Source organism: Rhineura floridana, chromosome 2, assembly GCF_030035675.1.
Source record: "Rhineura floridana isolate rRhiFlo1 chromosome 2, rRhiFlo1.hap2, whole genome shotgun sequence".
In the NCBI taxonomy this organism is placed as follows: domain Eukaryota; kingdom Metazoa; phylum Chordata; class Lepidosauria; order Squamata; family Rhineuridae; genus Rhineura; species Rhineura floridana.
In genome coordinates, this window is record NC_084481.1 from 120,659,986 (window position 1) to 120,678,905 (window position 18,920).

The following is an 18,920-nucleotide window of genomic DNA, read 5'->3' on the forward strand; positions in this document are numbered from 1 at the left end:
AGAACAGAAAAAAATTAATTTAGTTTTACAAAGACTGAATAATAAATGAATTGTAATTCTTCATATTTGTGATCTATGCAGGCCATAATTTGACTAGAATAGCAGCAGGATGAATCATTTACACCTGAGGAAAATGCACAGCTTTTCCATTAAGTTAAAAAAAATCAAATTTTCTGAAATATAAAGGGGAAAAAATTAAAGTTGAACAAGGAAAATATGAGAGGGGCATGTTTTGCTAATGATGTTGTGCAGATGCTCTGCAAAAAGGTTGGTGCCTAGCAAGAACTCCTGGAGGGTGGGGCTATGTGAGGAAGGACAGGTTTTTCCCCCCACCTCTCCCACTTCCCCAAATATTTATTTATTTATTTAAAATATTTATATCCCTTCTACCCTGTAATAGGGCACTCAGGGCAGCTTACAAAAATAAAATCAAAAACGTACATAATAAAATTGTAAACAATAAAATCACAAAAAAAATTTAAAAAATTAAAATACATAAAATACAATTAAAATATATAAAATACTATATATATATACATGCACATACACATATATACATACATATAGGGAGTGGTACTAAAGGGGACTACAAGGGTAAATTTTAATGTAGGAGGTATAAAATCATAAAATCGGTGTCAGGCTCTACCTTCAGACCCTCCCAATGGCTCTCTGGAACAAGATCGTTTTCAGAAGTCTCCGGAAAACCATCAGGGAGGGAGCAGAGTGGACTTCTTGGGGTAGGGTGTTCCAAAGCTTGAGGGCCACAGCTGAAAAAGCTCTCTCCCGTGTGCCTGTCAGTCTAACATCTTTCACTCCAGGCACGCAGAGGAGACCAGAGGCAGATGATCTTAAATCCCGGGCAGGTACATATGGGCGTAAGCGGTCCCTCAGGTACACTGGTCCAAGGCTGTTTAGGGCTTTAAAGGTCAGAACCAGCACTTTGAATTGGGCCCGGAAGCAAACTGGGAGGCAGTGGAGTCAATAAAGCACAAGGGTGATATGCTCCCTGAACTGTGCTCCAGTTAACATTCTGGCTGCTGCATTTTGAACCAACTGTAATTTCTGAACTGTTTTCAAAGGCAGCCCCACATAGAGTGCGTTACAGTAATCAAGCCTCGATGTCACCAATGCATGTGTCACTGTGGCCAAGTCAACTGCCTCCAGGAATGGACGTAGCTGGTAGACCAGTTTGAGTTAGCAAAAAGCACTCCTGGCTACCACCACCACCTGATATTCAAGCAGCAGGGCAGGAGCCAGGACTCCCAAACTGCGGACCTGCTCCTTCAAGGGGAGTGCAACCCCATCCAGAACTGGTTGCAACCCTGTCCCTGGTGCAGTTTTTTCCTTGACCAGCAGTACTTCCTTCTTGTCTGGATTAAGTTTCAGTTTGTTAGCCCACATCCAGCCCTTCACAGCCTCCAGGCACCGGTTTAGGTGGTAGCGAGAGATAGAGCTGAGTGTCATCAGCATATTGATGTCCTGTCCAGAGCCGAAAGAATGAGGCTGGAGTGTGTGTGCAAGTAAATCTCGTTTTATTAGAGTAATGGATACATCAAAGGCATTGCGCTTCATAGGAAACCCTACGCTAACTCACTAGAGTCCCTAACTATACTCTAGACATGCTCTGCAGCGTGTGAAGGAAGTTGACTCAACGACCCCCCACTGGGAGCGGCAGGCTTATATAGGAAATGTTTTCGAACGTAATCTCTGACTCCTTCGTAATTCCTGTCTTTGCCCTGTCTGTTTCTCGCGGTGATGGGAACAAGGAGACAGGGGACGCGCATCCAACGGCTCATCTGAAGACACCTGCTCCCGAACAACGGGCTCAAGGTCAGGGGGCAGTGCCACACTGGAATCCTCCTGGGAACTGCTTGGCAAAGGAGGAGCTGGCACTGTCTCTGAAGCTTCCCCCCACAAGTCATCTGCATCAACTGGGGGCGGTGCGCTCGGCTCCTCGGAAAGGGCGTTACTCATGGGAAGTGGCTGGAGAGCAGGCTGCCCCCCTCCCGCACGATCCTGCTCAGACACAACAATCCCCAACTCTGCTTCTTCTGGCTGTGGAGGCGCCTGAAACTCATGCCTCCCCCCTTCCTGTCCCTTCTGAATTGGTTGCAGCGCAACAATTGATGACATTGTACTCCAAATCTCCTGATGACCTCTCCCTGCAGTTTCATATAAATGTTAAAGAGCATGGGAGACAAAATGGAACCTTGCAATACCCCACAGGCCAACAGCCAGGGGGTTGAGCAGTAGTCTCCCAGCAACACTTTCTGGGTCCTGTCCACCAGGTAAGACCGGAGCCACCATAAAACAGTGCCTCCCAATCCCATCCCAGCTAGATGACCCAGAAGGATATCTTGGTCAATCGTATCAAAGGCCCGCCGAGAGGTCCAGCAGCACCAACAGGGATGCACTCCCCGTCTGATGCACGGCGTAGGTCATCAAGCAGGGCGACCAAGGCAGTCTCTGTCCCATGACCAGCCCTGAAGCCTGATTGAAAAGGGTCTAGATAATCCGATTCATCCAGGAAAACTTGGAGCTGAGCAGCCACTACCCTTTCAATCACTTTGCCCAGAAAGGGGAGATTAGAGACTGGGCGGTTGTTAAGGTCTGCTGTCTAATGAAGGCTTTTTAAACAAAGGTCTTATCACAGCCTCCTTCAACAATGTTGGCATAGAACCTTCCCTTAGGGAAATGTTAATTAAATATACCAACCAGTCAGCCACTCCCCCTCTGGCGGATTTGGTTAACCAGGATGGGCAAGTGTCAAGGGAACAAGTAGTGGCCCTCAATTCTCCCAGAATCCTGTCCACATCCTCAGGCTTTACAAGCTGAAAAGTATCCAAAGAAAAATGACAAGAGGAAGCTTTGGGGGCATCTGGCACAACTGTAGTTAAAGAGGAGTCCAAGTCAGTCCGAATGCGAGCAATTTTGTCTGCAAAGTGCCTCACAAACAAGTCACAGCGAGCGACTGAGGGCTCAGAGTCTAATGTAGGGCCACAGCCCAAAAGACCCCAGACCACCCGGAAAAGCATTGCCAGACGGCACTGAGCAGATGCAATTGTGGTAGAGAAGTGCACTTTCTTAACTGCCATCACCGCCATATGATAGGCTCAAGAATGAGCTCTAACCTGTGTTTGATCGGAAGCAGACTGAGTTTTTCTCCATCGTCACTCTAGCCAACGTCCCTGCCGTTTCATCAGGCCCAAGGTTTGAGTAAACCAAGGTGTATTATGGGCCTTTTCTGGTGGGAGAGGGCACTTTGGAGCAATAGTGTCCACCACCTGGGTCACCTCTGTATTCCAGAGATTGACCAGGGCTTCGGCAGCATCACCAGCCATGCTGGGAATATCCCCCAGAGCATTCAGGAAACCATCTGGATCCATGAACCTCCAGGGGCGGACCATCTTAATCGGCCCTTCACCCCTGTGAAGGTTACCGGGGGCACAAAGTCTAAACCTTCATATGTTTTTTAATAATGTTTTTAACCCTTTTTAAAAGTTTTTTTACAATGTTTTTAATGCTGTTTTGTTTTAATGTATTTTAAGATCTGTTTTTATGATGTTTTAAAGTGTTTTTAGCGCTTTGTTTGCCGTCCTGGGCTCCTGCTGGGAGGAAGGGCGGGCTACAAATTTAAATAAATAAATAAATAAACCTTGTCAGGTGGTGATCTGTCCATGACAACGGAGTCACTAAGAACCCCTCCACCCTCAGATCACCTTCTTCCTGTCCTGAACAGAACACAAGATCAAGTGTGTCCTGCCACATGCGTTGGTCCAGATGATATTAGAGACAGCCTTATGGTTGTCATGGCAGCCATGAAGTCCAGAGCTGGACCTGTGAGTCTAACCTTGGCATGTATGTTGAAGTCACCCAGGACCATCAGCCTGGGGAACTGCAACACCAATGCTGAGACCAGCTCCACCAGCTCAGGGAGGGAGACTGTTGGGCAGCGGGGTGGACGGTACACCAACAGAATCCCCACTCTGTCTCCCTGACCCAACGCCAGGCACACACACTCAAAGTTGGAGGTGTTAGCGACAGGGTACCTGACAGGGGAGATAGATTCTCTGCAGACAATTGCGACCCCACCTCCCTGTCCCCTGGATCTAGGCTGCTGGAGTGCCACAAAACCTGGTGGGTAGAGCTGGGAGAGACCTAGTCTGCCTTGGTCATTTAGCCAGGTTTTGGTAATGCAAGCAAGATCAGAGCATTCATCCAGGATTAAGTCCTGAATTAAAGTGGTTTTATTAGTCACTGACCTTGCATTCATCAGCAGGACAGTAAGATCCAGGGAGTTCCCAGCATACCTACCAGTGCCCCAAGGGTTGGAAGGGAGACTAGAAGGGATGCAAGCACGAAGATGTCTTATATCCCTTACCCTGTAACGGCCAGTCTGCCTCCCACAGCTATTACGTCCTCTGCCCAGTATTACCTCAATGGCAGGCCCCTGACTACTCCTACCCCGGCACATGTTAAAAGAAGCCTGACACGGGGGGGGGAAGCCTTGTCTAGAGGTGGCTCTTATGAAGGGGAGCTCTCTTCCCCACCCTCTGGCAGTTGTCTTCTCCCTTGTTAGCCCAAACTGGCTTCAGCTGGCAACCAGGCCTTGCAGGGAGTAGCAGTTGATACCCGAGGAAGCCTGTGGATGGAGTTTTGCAGGAGGCCACTGTGATGTTCCTATATATTAGTGTATATATGGTAAGTGCTGGTTGTTTAGAGTATACATGGTAAGTAGTGAAAGAGGAGGGGGAGTGAATGGGCAATAGAATGCTAGATGATTGGCTGAATGTTTAAAATGGCTGACAGTATAAATGAAAGGATGACAGGTAAATCTGGGGAAATGTGAGGTGGTGAATTGTGGAATCTGGGGGGAGAAGAGAAAGAGTGGATTGCTTGGTGGGGTTTGAGAGAGTTGTTTGCCAGGAGAGAGTGAAGAAGGAGGGAGGTGGAGTTCGGATTAGTATTGAGTAAAACCATATGCTTATGTGCCTTAAGAAGAAATCTTGTTAATCTTGTTAGCTTTGTTATCTGTAATAAATACTTAATTTGGTTTACCAAAGGCCTGATCCTTGGCTGGGGTTTCACAGACCAGAAGGGAGGGTAAGGTAATGACCAAGGCTGAAGGGGAACTGTAACAAATGGTGGCAGTGGTGAAGAGAATAACAATACCAGTATTCAGAGTCTCTGGGAATACTAGTATTGGGACGTTACTGGTGGTTGCCTAGCAGGGGGATCTGTTGAGATCTGTGCTAGAGCGGGGAGAGAAATCATAAGAGAGAGCGGTCCGGACTGGTGGAGTCCCTGGTGGTGCCTAGAGACAGGCAGTAACCACGAGCAGGTAGGAACCTGACAGGGAGAGCCAGGGAAGGACGCCTCACATGTGGTGTCAGTAGCGGTGGGATACGAACAACAGAGAATCGAGATACGAACCAAAGAGAGTCCCAAAGACACGTGGTGACAAAGGAGACTACGTCACAGGTGTTGGCTGTAGCAGTGAGATACGAATACTAGACAATCCCTAATAGTTGTGTGGCAAACAGAAATAACAAAACAAGATTTCTTGTGAGAGTGACTGGCAAAGAGTGTGTGGCAAAGAGTGAGTGAACTCAAACACCATGGCTGAATACATAAAAATGAAAAGAGAGGAGCTGGTGGAGAAGTGCATAACATTCAATTTACCTCATGAGGGTAAAGGGGTAGATGAATTGAGGGTAGCACTTATAGGATTTGCAACTGCCCAGCAAAAACAACCTGTCAGAGAAGAGACCCCAGAAGGATATTTAAGCAATCCCGCTTATATAGAGTACTTGAGAGAGAAGTTGAGGATGGAAGGTGCAGAGAAGGAAAAACAAGAGGGAGTTGGAAGCTGAGAGACTGAGGATGGAGGCTGAGGAAAAAGACAAGCAGAGAGAGTTGGAAGCTGAGAGATTGAGGATGGAGGCTGAGGAAAAAGATAAACAGCGGGAGTTGGAAGTTGAGAGATTGAGGATGGAAGGTGCAGAGAAGGAAAAACAGAGGGAGTTGGAAATTGAGAGAATGAGATTGGGGTTTGAGGAGAGGGAGAAGCAACGAGCATTGGATGCTGAATTACAAGTAGAAAAGTTAAAATTTGATAGAGAGAAATTTCACTCTGAGGAGACAAGGAAAGACAGAGATGGAGCAAAAATAAAAATTACTCCAAAGGACTTTGCTGTCTATGAGCCTGGTCAAGATCCTCAAATTTACCTCAGCACCTTTGAAAAAGCAGCTCAGTTGTGGGGGCTACCTGAAGATAAATACATGCAGTATTTATCAAACCTGATTAAAGGGGAATTGGCTGAGGTATACCAATATTTCCCCTCAGACAGGCCCGTCACCTATGCTGAATTCAAAGAAGCAGTGTTTAAAAGATTCAGACTGGGGCCTGATTATTTTAGAAAGCTTTTCAGAAACTGCCAGATACAGACAGGGAGGTCTTTTGTGGAACTGGGAGCAAAGTTGATGGATATATTTGGAAAGTGGATGAGTAGTGCCAAAGCTCAGTCAGTGGAAGAGGTGAAAAGCCTCATGATACTGGATCAATTACACCATCAGTTACCACCAGAAATAAGGCTCCTGGTCAAAGACCGTTCCCCTACATCGGTGCAGGAGGCCGCAGAGATGGCGGATCACTTCGCCTCCAATAGAACTGGCTGGGTGGGGAAAACATCAAGAGATTTTAAACCCAGACCATATAATGCTGGCAGAAGGGATGTGGTACCACAGCGAGTGAGTCCTCCAGTAAAATCTGAAGGGCACAGGACACCCCAGAGTGGATCTGTGTACCCTAAAAGTGAGGAGAAATTATGCTACAAATGTGGTAGACCGGGGCACCTACGTTTTCAATGTGAGGTTGCCAACCCCATTAGTAATCCTGCTCAGACAAGGGCAGTGAAAACAGAGCCCAAGGCTTTAGAAACAGCGAAAAAGGTTCAGTTTTGCCAGATAAACTGGACAGAAGTAACAGACCTTGATTCAAGTCTGAGAGAGGAAGTGAGAGTACAAGGGGCAAATTATTGGGCATTGCTTGATACTGGTGCCGCTCAGACATTACTGAGGCCAGATTTAATAAAATCTGAGGTAATATTACCTCAGGAAACTGTGACTATCCAAGGAGTGAGGGGTCAACCAGAAAGTTTGCCTGTGGCCCTGGTGGAAATTACTTGGAGAGGCCGAGAGGGCCGATATAAAGTAGGCATTAATGCCCAGCAACAAGAACCAGTAATACTGGGAAGAGATGTAATGGTAGCCCAAGGAAAGATATATGTAGTGACCAGACAGCAAATTGGCAGAGAAAAAGAAGCCATATTAAGGGGGGCTGAAACAAACAGGGTGGAATCTGTTAACCAGCCTCAGGTCACCATAGCAACCACTAGCAGGCCTGCTGAAGGAGACAAAATGTATCAAGTGGTCTCTGGGGAAGAAGCAGAGCAATTCAGGGAAGAGCTGCATAAAGATATCAGTTTGAAGCAGATAAAGGAACAAGCCCTGACCCAACAGATTCCTTTCACTGACAAACTGAGGAATCAAGTTGTGTGTGAGAATGGGATTTTATATAGACTGTGGATGCCTGCTGAAAGAAAGGATGAATGTGAACCAGTGAAGCAATTGATAGTACCTAGCAAATACAGAACCAGATTGCTAGAGGTAGCCCACCATGTCCCATGTGCAGGACATCTGGGAATAAAAAAAACCAAGAGGAGATTGGCTGCACATTATTATTGGCCAAATATCTCCAAGGATGTAAAACAACACTGTCTATCTTGTGGAATATGCCAAAAGGTGGGAAAGAGTGGAGTAAAGACCAAGGCACCCTTAAAGCCCCTTCCTATAATTGGACAACCCTTTTATAGAGTGGGAATAGATTTGGTGGGCCCTTTTTCCAAACCCACAAGGCATGGCAAGAAATATCTAGTGGTGGTGGTGGATTTTGCCACCAGGTACCCAGACGCAGAAGCACTGAGATCTGTAGAAGCCCCTGTAGTGGCAGAGGCTTTATTAAAAATCTTTATGAGGCTGGGTTTCCCTCATGAAGTGGTGACAGATCAAGGCAGTGTATTCATGGGAGAAGTGATGCAATGTATGTGGAAATGTTGTGGTCTAAAACATCTAAAGACCACTACTTACCATCCTGCCACTAATGGGCTAACTGAGAGATTCAATGGAGTTTTGAAGGGCATGATAAGAAGCTATGTTCAAGATCACCCACAAGACTGGGATGAACGTTTGGGATGCTTCTTATTTGCATACAGAGAAGTCCCTCAGGAGTCAACAGGCTTCTCACCCTTTGAACTCATGTTCACTAGAAAAGTGAGGGGACCTTTGGAACTGCTAAAAAATTCATGGGAAGGAACTCTGGGAGAGTACAAAACTTCTGTAGTAGATTTTGTATTGGAATTCCGCAATAAATTAACATCAATGATGGAAGTAGTGAAAGAGAATTTGAGTCATGCACAGGAGAAGCAAAGTTACTGGTATGACAGAACAGCCAGAGAACGTGTGTATGATGTGGGAGATATGGTTATGGCGTTCATACCCAGGAAACATGACAAATTACAGGCTAACTGGGAAGGACCATATACCATCAGAGAAAGGCTTGACACAGTGACATATGTAATCACCACAGACCAATTAAACAAAAGCAAAGTGGTTCATGTAAATATGTTGAAGCCTTACCATACCAGGGATGCAAAGGTGTTGCAAGTTACCTTATTCCCTGAGGGAAGTGGGCCTGAACTTCCAGATTTGGTACAGGAAAGCAAAGACAAAGGAGGGGTAGATCAAGTGGAATGGTCAGAGGAGGTGAAGGAGGAAGTAAAAGAGGAGATTCTGAGAGTTTTGAAAACCTATAGGAATCTCTTTAGCAACAAACCTGGCCGAACCAGTATAGTTATACATTCCATTGATACTGGAGATCATGCCCCAATCAGATCTGTTCCGTACCGTGTGAATGGGAAAGTTTTGAATGAGATCAAAAAGGAGGTGGAAGAGATGCTGGAATTAGGAGTGATCAGGGAATCCATCAGTCCCTGGGCCTCAAGTATTGTCCTGGTTCCAAAAAAAGATGGAACGACAAGGTTTTGCATTGATTATCGGCTAATCAATAAAATTACTGTCCCAGATGCGTATCCTATGCCTAGGGTAGACGCTATGTTAGAGTTATTGGGGGCAGCAACCATTATCTCTACACTAGATCTCTGTAAAGGATTTTGGCAAATGGAACTAGACGAGCAATCCAGAGCCAAAACTGCCTTCAGTACACCAGATGGGTTATATGAGTTTGTGACCTTACCCATGGGACTAAGGAACTCACCAAGTTCATTTCAGAGGCTAATCAATACTGTGTTGCGAGACATGTCAGATTTTGCAGTGGCCTATATCGATGACGTGGCCATTTTTAGCAAGTCGGTGCCTGAGCATGTCCAACACCTGACAACAGTATTGGAGGCCTTAAGAAAAGCAGGCCTCACAATAAAAGCTAAGAAATGCCAGTTTGGACTAAAGGAAAGTAATCTATTTAGGACATAAGGTGGGGAGTGGGAAAATCACCCCCTTATGGAGCAAGGTGGAGGCAATACAAGCGTGGCCGATCCCCTTAACCAAAAAACAAGTAAGGGCATTTCTGGGTGTGGCTGGATTTTATAGGAAGTTTGTGAGAAATTTTGGGGAAATAGCAACCCCCTTGCATGAATTAACAAAGAAGAAGTGTTCTGAGCGTGTGGTATGGACGGATGAATGTCAGAAGGCTTTTGATCTGTTGAAGCAAGCCTTGTGCCAAGGACCCATATTAATAGCACCAGACTATGAGCAACCATTCATCGTGGCTACAGATGCGTCAGACCTCGCGCTGGGAGTCGTCTTGCTGCAGGAGAGAGAAGGCACCAGACATCCAGTGGCGTATCTGAGTCGCAAGCTGACGCCGAGGGAGAAAAACTATTCGTCGGTCCAGAAGGAGTGCCTAGCGGTCATGTGGGGACTGAACAAGTTGCGCCCATACGTGTGGGGACGAAGATTCACAGTGACTACGGATCATCGGGCCTTGTTATGGTTGCAGACTATGAAAAACCATAACACTATGCTGCAGGGGTGGTCCTGGGCCCTACAGGACTATCAAGTGGACTTCCAGTTCATCAAAGGCAAGGACAATGTACTGGCCGATGGACTTTCCAGGCAAGTGGCTGGGACTGCAGTGACGTGACCAGACAGAGGAACAAAGAAAGACATTTTCCCCGTAGAGACTTTTATTTGTTAACGCGACGTATAAATCCTGGAACAGAAATAATACTCTGCCGTTGTTTAAGGGGGGGGAAATGTGATGTTCCTATATATTAGTGTATATATGGTAAGTGCTGGTTGTTTAGAGTATACATGGTAAGTAGTGAAAGAGGAGGGGGAGTGAATGGGCAATAGAATGCTTGATGATTGGCTGAATGTTTAAAATGGCTGACAGTATAAATGAAAGGATGACAGGTAAGTATTGGGACGTTACTGGTGGTTGCCTAGCAGGGGGATCTGTTGAGATCTGTGCTAGAGCGGGGAGAGAAATCATAAGAGAGAGCGGTCCGGACTGGTGGAGTCCCTGGTGGTGCCTAGAGACAGGCAGTAACCACGAGCAGGTAGGAACCTGACAGGGAGAGCCAGGGAAGGACGCCTCACAGCCACAGCAGCAAGGTGTAGGTTCTGCTGGGTTTCTCTCACCTTCCTCTACTATTTTAGGCTAATTGTCCTGTGACTCTCAGCCAAGGGTAAGCAGCTGGGGCAAGAGATGGAGGAGACTTGGATTGACTGTGTCTGGAGTGGCCCAAGGGAGATCACAGATGTGAAGGACTGGTGCCAGGGGCTGGCTGTCTTTGGAAGTATGCCTGGTGAAAGGAGAGTACTTTTTGGGAGGAGGTCTTTTGAGGTATTATGCTTTGCTCGGGACAGTAAGAGGAACAGTTGCTGGAATATAATATTGTTCTTGATATTATTATACAGAATACATAATTTTAGTATTTTATATTGTATTTTGTTGTATATTGTATTTTTATACTTTTGTATTGCAAGCTGCTTTGAGTATTATTTTAATAGAAAAGTGGTGTATAAATATTAAATCTAAACTAATCTAATCTAATCCATACCCATTCATTTGGGCAAGCAGATTGGTTTCTACCACTGAAATGAATGAGAATTGCCACACAAATACAACCACTATGTGGACATCTGAGCATACAGAGAGGTTTGAAATGGACCACTGGTCTCACCTGAAGGGTGGTTTTCCCAAGTATCATACCATCAGGTGGGTAGTAGTGCCGCCTAGTGTCCAAAGGCAGGAATGCATGAGAGTCAAGACATCAGCTGCTCCCTCAGGCTTGACCCCATTCCATTCCGGACAAACTGTACACCAGATCCAGATATCTCTCCTAAGACAGAAGATTCTCAGCCAAACATTAATATAAGGAGCCAGATAATAATATAGGGAGCAGCAAATACAGAGGTTGACTCCAAACAGTAAATATGCACAAACAGTAAACAACTGTAAGACCAGTAAGACCAGTAAAAACAGCCTTAGCAGTACCTGCAATGTAATATAAACAACCAGTCTTAAATTGAAGAGTTATTAAACAATGGCGAAGATTATCTCTAGAAAAGCTAGGCAGCTCCCTCTCAACAGGGAGGGCCCTGATGGTATGAGACCTGGGAAACCACCCTTCAGTTGAGACCAATGGTCCATTTTCCCCAGGTAGCATACCATCAGGTGGGATGTACCAAAGCAGTCCCAATAGGGTGGGCCTAAGCTGCCTAAGATGATAATACCTGTTGTAGAACTCGCCTACCCGATGAAGCATCTGTCGAAGCGTAACAATCTACCTTATAGTGTCTAATAAAAGAATTTATTAGCCACTATGCAAATGTCTGCAATGGGTGCATTAGTTGTGAAGACTGTGACGTTCTGAGGCACTGGTAGCCACAGAGAGTCATAGGCCGTGGTGCAAGCCCGCAGCCAACGAGAGAGCGTTGAACTGGTGACCTTCTTCCCCAATGTCCTCGGATGAAATGAGACAAAAAGAGTGTCAGATGGATGCATTTCCAGGGTCCTGGTCAGGGTGTCACGTACGTCCACGGAGTACCAGGACTTCTCAAGCGATAGATTGGCTGAGGGCAAAAGAAAGGCAAGACCACGGCCTATGACTCTCTGTGGCTACCAGTGCCTCAGAACGTCACAGTCTACTACAATGACTACAATGAAGGACAGAAGAAGCGATAGGTCAAAAGGTAGGACCTGAACACCACGTCACAGAGTCCTTGTGGAAGACGCAGAGATGATGAGTAATGGACAAAGCTGCTAGATCCAATACCCTCCTAAGAAGAGGACAGTACCTGCTGCAATCAAATGCATAACGATTCACTTTATAATGCCCAATGAAAGAGCTTGGAGTATACCAAGACTCAGCTCTATAGATATTTGTAATTGGAGCACTGGCTGCAAAGGCAGTCATAGAGGCTGCCGACTTAGCTGAATAAGCTGTGATGCTTTAGGGCACTGGGACAATAAGGAACTCATATACTAGGGTGATGGGCTCAATGTCCATGAAGGAAGGTTATGAGTAGAGATTCTGTCATGGAAATGTCTCTAGTCCTGGCTAGGTAGACCTTAAGGGCTCGATGAACATCTGCAGAATGCCAGGCTTTCTTAAGAAGTTGGCTTGAATGAGGACAGAAGATGGGTAGGACCATGTCCTGACTATCATGGAAGGCGAAGGACACCTAAGGAGAAGAAGCCCAATCTGTACGTAGTACAACAGAGTCCTGACAGGTGAGGATCAGGCTCCCTGATCAAAAACTCTGCGGGCACAGGAGATTGCAAGGAGGAAGAGCACCTTGAGGGAGAGCAAGTGCAACAGAACACACTGCAGTTTAGGTACAGTTATCTATGCCAAGACTGGCCTTGTAGAAGAAACTTGATACAACGTGGTCCCAGTAACTCTTATGCCAGAGAGACGGATGGAGACTCAGGCCAGCAAATGACCCGGGTACAGACAAGGTAACCTAGAGGGCCCCTTGAACAACTAACGAATGTCCAGCCATCTCCACGGGATGAGCTGGATAGGAATGAAATAAATTGAGATCAAAGAACCCTCTTAGTGAAGGTTGTCTTGGAGGCAACACATAAGAGATGCTGAAATCTCCCAACACAGAGTGTAGGCTTCAGCCCCATATTCAAGTCAGGAAGAACATACTCCCTGAGAAGGACACTACTTGGAAGGCATGATGCATGAACTCTGGTAGATCTGGATCCTGGAGGACAGGATCATAGCAATGACTATCCTGAAAGAGAACCCCCAACGACTTGACTGCCAGACTCCGAGAGGTTGCCTGGGACAGAAGAGCTGGCCTTGTTGGCAATCCCTCTGACTCCATGATAGACAGACTCCATTAGAATTGAACACCATGATGAGGTCAGCACAAACACCATGGCTCATGAGGTCATTACAAGATGGAAATTCAGTCAGGTCAGTCAAGGAGGCCAGGTGCAGAGGAGACCGCCAGAACAGCATTGACTGCATCTTCCTTGCTATCCTTCCGTCGGCAGGCAAAGACTTTTTTATTCCGACAGGCTTTTGGACTAGAAGATGTTTAAGACAGGGCCTCATAAGGTCTATTGTATTGTTCTATGGTCCTATTCTTAATGTTTTAAATTGTCTTAGTATCTTAAGTGTATGTTTCATGGTTTTAATGTCACGAATAGTTTAATTCTATTTTAATTGTATATTTTTGTATTTTTTTTTTACCTACGTGTAGGTTTTATTGGTAAGCCGCCCTGAGTTCCAGTTTTGGAAAAAGGGAGGGGTAAAAATAAAGATTCATTCTTTCCACCTTGGTACAACCAATGAAAAAGCAGGGAAGCTGGATCTACAACCTCGTAAAGGAGCTGCACTCCCATGGCCCCACTTGTTACTTGGTAACCTGGACTACTTCCACTGTGATGGAGTTGGTGAGATGCTGTGCCCTGAAGGGGCCTAGTGATACCTGAGCCAGGGTCAGACTCGTCAACAGAGTACTCCCCAAGGGGAGTTAATATCAATGTGTGGGGGTTGAGTACTTATGAAAGCAACATGTTTCAATTTTTTATGTTTCTTACAAACTTTTCCAAACATAAAACCAATGTCACCTTACTATAATTGATTTTGCCTGACTAGGATGCAAGCAGCATGGCTAGATGCACTGGATGAAAGGGGGACCTTGAAAGCAGCATGGCCAGATGCCCTGGAGATGCCGTGGTGGAAGAAACTCCAACATATTGTTTCCGGCAAACATGGCCTACTGGCCATCTTAGAGAATATTGCCCTCTGAAACGAATCAGAATGCCTTATGGAGTTCCTGGCAGAAGAAGAATAAGAACATTGCAACTGCATGGAACCCACAGGTCCAAGGAGTTGCTACATAACCTGTACCATTGTCTTGAGGTTACCCTGTTATACACAGAGAGACAGCCAACAACTATTACTACTGTCATACGGATACTGTGCAGAAATGCAGGGAAGGAGCCAGCAGCTTGGCTGGGTCCAAGAAGATAAAGCAAATACATGGCAAGCAAAGCCAGCAGTGGTCGCCAAACATAATGAACATGCTCTGACTGCATAAACGGGAACAAATGCTGCTGCACTCGTGTCCTACTTCCAAGTCTCCTCTGGACATACAGAGCTGCTGTAGTGTCAGACACAGGAAATAAATACTGGGGAATTAGCCACAGGAAGTAAATACCCAGGAACATATTCTGGCCAAGTACCTGTGCAGTAACCAGTGCAGAGGACTACCTGTCAAACAAAAAGATTAAAATCAAATTTTATTTATTTATTTATACACACAGAGTAGAGGTTAATTGCAGATAGGAATATGCCAATGAGTGTATCCTTGGGCCAAGTTAAATAGTCCAAATCTGACAGTGAAGTAAGCCTTACCAAACGCTAAATTGTGTTAAAAAAATTTAATACGGAATTTTAAACTGTTGTAAATTGTCCAGGAACCTGCTGGTGAAGGACAAGACTTAATCGAGCAACTAGCTTAATTACGATATCCTGCTTAGTTACGCTTACACAGGAAGGTAAGCAGCAGACCCTTAGAACTGCCAAGGAAGTCCGTGAATAAAACCAAATATTTACTCAGAACTGTTCAGAGAAGCAAGCTGGAGCTTGCATTAACACCCCAGAACCAATAGGGCAGAGATCTTGTATAACTGACAAAGCTGTAATCAGCTTAATTTATTTATCTTGCTTATTTACGTTTTCCCACCAGGATGACAGTAAAATCCTCCCCCATAAGGAAGTCACTGGATAAATCTCAAAATTTACATAGACAGTTATGCACCTGTTCAGAGGAACAGACTGAAGCTTTGAGATGAAGCTTCTGGGGAAATACATATACCTTCACCACAGTTAGTTCCCTCACTGGATAAATCTCAAAATTTACACAGACAGTTATGCAGCTGTTCAGAGGAACAGACTGAAGCTTTGAGATGAAGCTTCTGGGGAAATACATATACCTGAAGCTTTGAGATGAAACCTCTGAGGGTTCCTTAGAGGAGCCATTAAATTATGAAGGGCTGCAAAATTTTGCAGACTATGAATGACTGCAGAAATTTACACAGACAGTTATGAAGGGCTGCCACTGTTCAGAGGAACAGACTGGAGCTTTGAGCTGAAGCTCATGAGGCAATTCTATGCCTTCATCACAGTGAAGCTCCCTAGAGGAGCTACCACGTTATTGTACTATTGCCTCTGTAAATGGCCTGCTGCTGTTCAGGCCTTGAGGAAACTGGAGTTTTGAGTTGAGGGTCAAGAGGCACTTCCTATGCCCTCACTACACTGAGGTCTCCTGGAAGAGCCATCAGGTTATTCTGCTGTTGCCCCCACATTATTCCACTGTTGCCTCTGCACATGGCCTGTTGCCGTTCAGGTCTTGGGAGAACTGGAGCTTTGAGCTGAAGCTCAAGAGGTATGCTCTCACTACACTGAGGTCACCTGGAAGAACCATCAGGTTATTCTGCTGTTACCTCTAGACTAGCCTGCTGCTGTTTAGGCCTTGGGAGAATTGGAGCTTTGAGTTAACCTGATGAGGTAATCCTTATGCCTTCACTACACTGAGAAGCCACCACATTATACAATGCCGCCCTTGGAAACGTTCAGACTTAGGGACAAAGGAAACCAGGTCTCTTAGAAATAAGGAACCCACAGTTCTTATCTTAGGCACGGCCTGAGTTGTTGGTGGCTGCGAAGGAAGTAACAGCTGTGGCTGCGGTTCTGTAATTAATTCTCTAGGTGCGGCGGAAGGTAGTTCAGCCATGGTAAGCACGCACACGGTAGAGGGGAGCGGTACCAGGCAAGGTTGTCCAATGAAGGTGATCAATCACGTCACACACAGACTGCAAGGTATGGTGGGAGAGCAATCAATATACGCACAGGTAGAGGGGTGCATTGGATTGAGGGAGGCCAGTAGAACACGCCCATGGTAGAGGGGAGCGGTATGACCTCAAAACAGCCAACTCCTTCCTTTTTCACTTTCCTTTCTCCTCTTATTTAGTTTATTGTATTTCTATTGTGTCCATTTCCATGCTTGTCCTTTTACTTTCTCCTTTTGTCCCGTGACTAAGGAGGGGAATAAACACGAGGAGGCCAAGGACAGATAGCCAGGGACAGATAGCAAGACCAGGGACAGATAGGCACTGGGGACTGAGAAGAAAAAAGGTGGGAAATTGACCGCCAAAATGGCGACTGGAGAAAGAGTGGGAAAAACAGCACACAAAATGGCTGCCTGTGAGGGTGAAGATGGGGGGGGAATGGTGGGAGCCACAAATAGGTGGCTCTATAGCACCAGCAAAATCTGGCACTAGACAGTAGCCACAAGCTTCAAAAAGGGACTTGGGGAGGAGAGGAGCTGCCGCTGGGCCTGCTGCCACTGGAGTGGAGCAGACTGCCGCCGCAAGCTGCAGAAGGCAGGCAGGGCGCAGGAAAAGGCAAGGCGGCAGGCAGGCAAAGGAGCTGCAGCCACAATCTCCAACGTGGGTGGGAGCCACCTCCATGCAAGGGCGGCAGGCAGGACAGGAGACGAGAGGTGGGAGCTGGCGCTGCCATGAAAAGACGGCCAGCAGAAGGAGAAGGAGCCACTGTTGCAGGCTCCAACACAGGCAGGAGCTGCTGCCGCGAGGAACAAGAGACAGATGATGAGTCTGCAGCCACGAGCCCCAAGTGAAGCGGGAACCACCACCGTGCAATGACGGCAGGCAGGAGATAGAGCCCCCACTGTGAGCTGCAAAGCAGGCAGGAGCTGCTGCCGCGAAAGGGCCGCAGGACAAGGCCAGCGACAGTCTGAGACGTAGAAAACGGGTGGGAGGATCAGAGCTGTGATTACGAGCTCCGGAAAGAGGCTGGATGAAGAGCAGTTGGGAGGAACGGGTGGGAGCGGAAAGGAAAGGCCGGGATGGGGAGACACCCCGGCCGTACAGCAACCCGACCCAGGGAGAACCAACCCCCGAAAATATCCTTAATAATTTTTTTAAAAAATTAACGTAAAAAGTACAAACACAAGGGAAAAGACAAATACTGAGAAAAAGAATTAAGAAGAAGAACAAGGAGCAAATTCACAGATAGAGCTAAGGCTAAAGGATCCAACCTACGACAAAGGCAGGAATGGAATGGGATCAAGCCAGAGGGAACAGCCGATGTCTCAACTCTAGTGCATTCCTGCCTTTGGATACTAGGCAGCGCTATTACCCACCTGATGGTATGCTACCTAGGGAAAATGAGGAGGCTAATATGGGAACTCCACTGATATCAGCATATTTATTTCAACTAACTAATTAGCCTGTTCAAAAATCACCAGGGGACATCCAAATTATACATGGAACTCCCACATGAAGGAGGCTTCCCATTCACTTCAATATTGGGAATGCTACTGAAGTTAACAGGGAAGCCCTGACCCATGGAGCAAGGGCACATGGAAGTAAATATTGGATCATAGCTAATGAGTTTAAGCAAAGTCTGACCCCACCCCTGCAGATAGCTAGTGATACCTCTGCCCCATATCCAGAAGATACATGCTAGTTCTACTCTTTATATTGTGTTTGTCTTCATATATATTGTTCATGTATTACTTTGTAAATTAATTTGATATGGTTTTTATTGTACCTTGTGTATTCTATTGTCAAATGCTTTGAGATCTTTCAGATAATAAGCGGTAAGTGGCATTTGTTGTGACTTAGAATATAAAGTGGCGATGGGATGAAATTCAAAGTCCAAAATGAGCAGGTCCTGTGTCAAAGCGCCACTGGGTGGTTTAGGGAGAAGGTCTCAGCCCCTTTCATGCTCTATAGAGCCTCATCTCTTATTTCATAGGAATACAACAGCAACACAGTTCTAACACAGATCATCTGCCACCATCACACTTTGTTGGCCCCTTTGGGTTAACTGCATTAAGAGATTTATAACATCTTACCTTTGGAGTCTCAAACACCTGTTCAAGATGTATTATATGCTCATGGTTTACTGTTTTTAGGATGCTCACTTCCCGTTCAAGTAGTTTTACTGCAGAGCTCCCAGCCTTTATCAGTGAGAGAAACCAGGGTATTACATATTTTCTTGTTATTATTTAAAAAAAAAAACTCGTCTGCTTCAAAGTCAGGTTCCATAGCCCTTGTCCTATCAAACACCACCACTAGAACTCAAACTAGGAGGAATGTGGTCAGGCACTGGTTCTCTACTCCCTGTGCCACTGACCACTGGTTGGTGGAATGAGCAGCAACCACTTCCAGACTGGATACCAGCACCACAGCCAAGAATCCTTCTGGTCCTAGGATAAGATGTCCCCACTACATTCAATACAGTTCCAAGATTTGCAGCACTTTTTCAATCTTGGCAACTTGT

At 46.0% G+C, this 18,920-nt stretch overlaps 1 protein-coding gene across 28 annotated transcripts in view; it reads right to left on the minus strand.

Moving 5' to 3' along the window:
- Nucleotides 1–18,920, minus strand: part of STK33 (serine/threonine kinase 33) — a 161,304-nt gene that overhangs the window by 71,767 nt on the left and 70,617 nt on the right. For all 28 annotated transcript variants that reach the window (XM_061610347.1, XM_061610342.1, XM_061610328.1 and 25 more), the window contains one exon: nucleotides 18,493–18,597. In XM_061610347.1, coding sequence (XP_061466331.1) covers nucleotides 18,493–18,597 — 105 coding nt within the window. The remainder of the gene's footprint in view (nucleotides 1–18,492; nucleotides 18,598–18,920) is intronic.